A 6483-nucleotide genomic window follows, 5' to 3' on the forward strand; every position below is an offset into this window, starting at 1 on the left:
AGATCATGTTCCATGAAGATATTTTGTAAATTTCCTACCGTAAATATATAAAAACTTAATTTTTGATTAGTAATATGCATTGCTAAGAACTTAATTTGGACAACTTTAAAGATGATTTTCTCAATATTTAGATTTTTTTGCACCCTCAGATTCCAGATTTTCAAATAGTTGTATCTCAGCCAAATATTGTCCTATCCTAACAAACCACACATCAATGGAAAACTTATTTTTTATAAATAAAAAATAGTTCCGGTGCTTGATTCTGATTGGCTGAGCCGCGTTCGAAGCTGTTGTAAAGGACTCTACAAAGTAACATACACCTTTGTTTACGTTTGTGTGTTGCTCGGCAACCACTTTGTTACAACCACAACTGTTTCTGAGGAGCTACATTGTTTGGTGGAAGAATATTGTTTTTATTAATATCATTACACTTTATTTGCTCAGTTTTATTTTGTGAAACCTAACTACGTATATGGAATAACCGTTTTATAAAAGCAATAAGCCCCGTGAAGCCGTGGTTTACAGTGAATTTATAACAGCTCCGCGTCGTGCCTAACAACGCCCCTTAGCTGTTATAAACCACGGCTTCTTGGGGCTTATTGCTTTAATTTCAGATGATGCATAAATCTAAATTTTAAAAAAATGACCCGTATGACTGGTTTTGTGCTGCAGGGTCACAACACAGGGATGTTTCCAGGCTGGTAAAGCAGCAGCGGGTGTTTTGCGGTCAGCTGCTGTTGGTGATGATGACCGATGTTGCGTTGTGCGCGGCACTGGTCTGAAAGTGCATGTGTGCGTTCACGTCATAACGGGACAGTCTGTCCGAGCCGGGACTGCTCAGACCGGACAGCGAGGCTGGACTCCCGTCTCTGTCGTCTCGGTGCAGGACGAGACGGGGCGGTCCTCGGCAAACAGAGGAGAAGACATCGCTCATGCAGCCGTCCTCCACCTTAATCTGCTCCTGTCTGGCACCCATCCGGCTCTGGGACGCCTGGATTTCATAGCAACTGTCTCCCGAGTCGCCCGAGTCGCCTGGAGATCCGTCTGCACGCTCCCCGTCCCAATGAGCTGCCGAAGAGATTTCATGAAACCGTGACATTTTTTGTGAGCTGAAGCTCCCTGAGGACCGATTATGAACTTCTGTTTGTGTGTGTATATAAACATGTTCAGTTGTAGATATTTTTATTATAAAACAGATAGTTCCGGTGCTTGATTCTGATTGGCTGAGCTGCGTTCGAAGCTGTTGTAAATGACTCTACAAAGTAACATACACCTTTGTTTACGTTTGTCTGTTGCTCGGCAACCACTTTGTAGCAACCACAACTGATTCTGAGGAACTACATTGTTTGGTGGAAGAATACTGTTTTTATTAATATCTTTACACTTTATTTGCTCTGTTTTATTTTGTGAAACCTAACTACGTATATGTGAATAACCTAACAACGCCCCTTAGCTGTTATAAATTCACTGTAAACCACGGCTTCACGGGGCTTATTGCTTTATTGCTTATCAAGTCAGATTTTAAAGGTGCATTACAATTTAAAGTTGTGAATAAAAGAATGGTATGTTTGAAAAACATAAATATGAACACTTATGTACTTTATCTAGTATCTAGTAGCCTAAATGACATCAGCCACAAAACTATTTAATCACTTTCATTTTTAAAAACAAAGCAACAAAGCTGTTTTGGTAAACGAGAAGAATGAGAATGTATTGAAGAAAGCACCAGTAAGAAATTTAGTTTTTGTGGTTTGTTTTTAAAAACAAAAAACAAAAAGAATACTTTTATTCATCAGGGACGCATTAAAATGATCAAAAGTGACAGTGAATACATTTATAATGTTACAAAAGATTTCTATTTCAAATAAATGCTGTTCTTTTGAACTTTCTATTCATCTGTGAATCCTGAAAAATAAATTGATTATATTATTATAGTTCACTAAAACAAAAAAAAAGGTCATTATTTGAAATAAAATAAACATTATATATATATACTGTATATAAACTCATAAATTAATGAATAAATTATTTAATATTATTTTAGAAATTATTTAAATTAGTATTTAAATTAGTTTATTACACTTAAATAATTACTGAAAATATAAAAATAAAAACTGGTTCAAAATAGTAATAAAAGCAAACTGTTTTTATTAATATCATTACACTTTATTTGCTCTGTTTTATTTTGTGAAACCTAACTACGTATATGTGAATAACCTAACAACGCCCCTTAGCTGTTATAAATTCACTGTAAACCACGGCTTCACGGGGCTTATTGCTTTATTGCTTATCAAGTCAGATTTTAAAGGTGCATTACAATTTAAAGTTGTGAATAAAAGAATGGTATGTTTGAAAAACATAAATATGAACACTTATGTACTTTATCTAGTATCTAGTAGCCTAAATGACATCAGCCACAAAACTATTTAATCACTTTCATTTTTAAAAACAAAGCAACAAAGCTGTTTTGGTAAACGAGAAGAATGAGAATGTATTGAAGAAAGCACCAGTAAGAAATTTAGTTTTTGTGGTTTGTTTTTAAAAACAAAAAACAAAAAGAATACTTTTATTCATCAGGGACGCATTAAAATGATCAAAAGTGACAGTGAATACATTTATAATGTTACAAAAGATTTCTATTTCAAATAAATGCTGTTCTTTTGAACTTTCTATTCATCTGTGAATCCTGAAAAATAAATTGATTATATTATTATAGTTCACTAAAACAAAAAAAAAGGTCATTATTTGAAATAAAATAAACATTATATATATATACTGTATATAAACTCATAAATTAATGAATAAATTATTTAATATTATTTTAGAAATTATTTAAATTAGTATTTAAATTAGTTTATTACACTTAAATAATTACTGAAAATATAAAAATAAAAACTGGTTCAAAATAGTAATAAAAGCAAATCAGCATATTAGAATGATTTCTGAAGATCATGTGACACTGAAGACTGGAGTAATGATGCTGAAAATACAGCTGCGCATCACAGAAATACATTACAGTTTAACACATATTCACATAGAAAACAGCTGTTTTAACAAAGAAACATTAACAAATCTAAATTATTCCAAGTTTCCAATCCTCAGTTTCCACAGAAATACACACTGTTTTCAGCGTTGATGATAATCAGAAATGTTTCTTGAGCAGCAATGATTTCTGAAGGATCATGTGACTCACCGTGAGTTTGATGGTTGTGTTGAGTTGCTTTAGTGGCATCCCACCATCCCTCTCTGCCGCTGACGCTCTGATCGCACAGCTGTGTGTGTGAAGCGTGTGTGTGTGTGTGTGTCTGAGCACACGTGTCCAGTCGCTGCGGGGAGGCGGAGTCTGTCACAGGGCTGCCGTCCCATTGGCTGTCGCAGTCGGAATCTGAGCGCTCGTTCTGGAAGAACGAAAACTGCTGAAAAAAACAGAACAGGAAGTGAGGAGAGAACCCTTTGAAAACACACTCAGGAAAAATATTCAAAAAATGTATTCATTCTTCTTTTTTTTTTCTTAAGTTGATCTCAAAAGTTAAAGGTGAAAACGTTCATTGAAAGTGGACAGTTGACATCATGTGTAATTTTACTTCTCATTATTTTTTTTCTGTAATATTTATTTATAGTATCTCTTAGAATGATTTATTTTCATTATTTGGCTGGACTCCAAAATCACACATTTTGTCTTTTAAAAAAATAAAGCGATTTATTGAAGTTGTCGTAGCTTTTTAGGAATTTCAATTAAACATTAAAATTGTCATAAAATGTGAAATATTGTAAATGTGCATAAAAAATTATAAGATTTTTTTTTTCTCATTTTCATTTAGTTTAACTTAATGTAACTTAAAATAATAATAATAACATAAAAACAAACTTATTTTATTTCAGTTAGTTTCCAAGGCAACAATTCTCATTTTCATTCAGCTGAACTTAAAAAATGAAAAAAACTGAAACTGAAATAAAAACTAATAAATATTTAGACTTATTTAAAAACAACAAAAACCAAAAAAAAAAAGACAAAAACACACAATAAAATTACTGAAACACTAACAAAAATGAACATGAGCGCAGAAAATATAAAATTAATATCTAATTTAAAATATTAACAAAAACAAGGACACATTTTGTCAAAAGTAACAATAAAGACATTAAGTACATTAGTTAATATGAACTTAAATAGAACAGTTATTTTGAACTGTAATAATAATATTTCATAATATTGATGTTTACTGTATTTTTAAGCAAATAAATGCAGTCTTGGTGAGCAAAATTTGAACAATAGTGTGCATAAATAAATAAACAAACACATACAAATGAACCAGCGATGATAATATAGTGAGTGAAAATTGTGACTAAAAATGAATATATTTAACATCCAAAATATGCATTTTATACATTATGCATTTTTAAGTTTGAGAGCGTCTGTGACCGAGCGTGAAGATATTAATTGTATTGATTTATTTAGCTTGACACCTGAGAGAACGGAGCAGCCAGGATCTTCGCTGGGGGTTTGTCCTGATGGTTTGCGTAAGGGAACGCAGGTTTGCTGGGCTTCAGCTGCTCCAGAGACAGCGCCAGGCCTTTATACTCCGTGTCCCTAAACACACACATTATTACAGTCCATATGCTGCATGAGCATGACACTCACTGCTGGAGCGCACCTAAAAATGAGTCAAAAATCCATCGTTTTTAGTACGGGGGGAAAAAAAACTTTTGCATATCATATTAATAAAAAAAAAACAATTGTAACACTTTTAACACCTTTAACACCTTTCCTTCCGCATCTGTTTAAAAATTCTAAAAAATTTATCAATTTTAGTGCAGGAAAAAAACTCAAAATACACATCATATATATATATATACACTGGCGTTCAAAAGTTTGGGATCAGTAAGACTGTATGTTTTTTAAAGCTCAGCAAGGCTGCATTTGATCAAAAATACAGAAAAAAACAGTAATGTTATTACAATATAAAATAATGGTTTCTATTTGAATATCCTTTAAAATATAATTTATTTCTGTGATGCAGTGCTGAATTACTCCAGTATAAAGTGATCCTTCAGAAATCATTCTAATATGCTTAATTAATTAGTTATGAAAAAATAACACAATTAAAATATTTTAACGCAGTTAACGCACTGGCTCCGCCCCCAGACTGTTGATAAATATGATGCATGGCAACAAATTCATAAATGCAGTTATGCCCTAAAATTCAAGATATTTATATATGTTTTTGTCTCATATTTATATGTTTATTGTCCTGAAAAGCACGAGTGCAGATGTGATTTTATACAACAGTTCAGCAAATAAGAAGTTAATATTGTGTTATATTTTAAACACAATATTGTGTGTTTTTGCTCAGTTTTGCTAACTTCTGTAAAATACATTCAGCCTCGTATCTCACACACTTTTAGCACTGAATTTTGTGGGTAAATTTGCAGACTCATCAGATAGAGTATGGTTTCAGTTGACAAATATGAAGTTATGACTGTTTCAGCTGTGAGTGTGTAAGGTGTTTTCTTAAAGCGACAGGAGGGTTAATCAGTTAAACTGAGTCCTGTGCAGTGTTGGGGAGTAACTAGTTACATGTAACGGCGTTACGTAATTTAATTACAAAATAAATGTAACTGTAATCAGTTACAGTTACTAAGAAAAAATGTGTAATTAAATTACAGTTACTTATGAAAATGTTAACGATTACAAAGGGGATTACATTTGAATATTTACACATCCCAAACTTTTGAGCGCTAGTGTATATAAATGCGCTCGTTGCTGGATCGTGTGGCGTGTTGGAGAGGGAGATGTTGGTGGACTCACGTGAGGACGTAGTTGACGCTGACGATGCAGTGCGGACGAGACGAGCGGATGTTGTGAACGATGGTGGCGTAACTCTGCACCCAAACCCAGCCGCCGTGTTTGGACAGGAAGCGGTAATATTTAGTGGTCACCTGACCTTTGACCAGCACTGCAGAGACAGAGACACGTATTAAACATCAAACAGATTCTAATGAACTCATATTAAATATATGAAACGTTTGTAAGGGCCAGAAAGGGTGGAACATAAAAAAATGTAATTATGACTGTTTGTGGCACCAAAAGAAAAAAAATTTTTTGACACAAAATTAGACAAAAAAAAAAGATACAAAGTGTGTGTGTGTGTGTGTGTGTGTGTTTGAGTGTGTGATAATAAGTACACACACACACACACACTCAAACACACACTCAAACACACACACACACACACACACACTCTCGCACACACATTTTGTATCTTTTTACTTAATCAAAATAACCCAACTGCAGTTTGATTGAGATTAATTAGAATGCACAATGAAAACAATCTGTACAATCCGTGTCGTTCTGCCTGAGCTTGGGCCAAGCACATATTTGTTCATGTGAAGAGTGTGATTTTTATTTTTTTTTGCGGAAAGCGCGTTAAGTACAAAAGCATGGTTTACATACGAAATAATAGTTTAGCATTCAAATACATC

General features: G+C 33.3%; 1 protein-coding gene across 1 annotated transcript in view; it reads right to left on the reverse strand.

Moving 5' to 3' along the window:
* Positions 1-727: 727 nt before the first annotated feature.
* The window catches only part of LOC107758136 (single-minded homolog 1-like), an 18346-nt gene continuing 12590 nt past the window's right edge, over positions 728-6483 (reverse strand). Inside the window, exons 7-10 of the mRNA XM_016575805.1 lie at positions 5810-5957; positions 4468-4591; positions 3314-3416; positions 728-1068 (exon numbers count right to left, since the gene is read on the reverse strand). Of these exons, the coding sequence (XP_016431291.1) occupies positions 728-1068; positions 3314-3416; positions 4468-4591; positions 5810-5957 (716 nt within the window). The remainder of the gene's footprint in view (positions 1069-3313; positions 3417-4467; positions 4592-5809; positions 5958-6483) is intronic.

The sequence above is a fragment of the Sinocyclocheilus rhinocerous genome, unplaced genomic scaffold, assembly GCF_001515625.1.
Source record: "Sinocyclocheilus rhinocerous isolate Xijiao unplaced genomic scaffold, SAMN03320098_v1.1 scaffold2911, whole genome shotgun sequence".
Taxonomy (NCBI): domain Eukaryota; kingdom Metazoa; phylum Chordata; class Actinopteri; order Cypriniformes; family Cyprinidae; genus Sinocyclocheilus; species Sinocyclocheilus rhinocerous.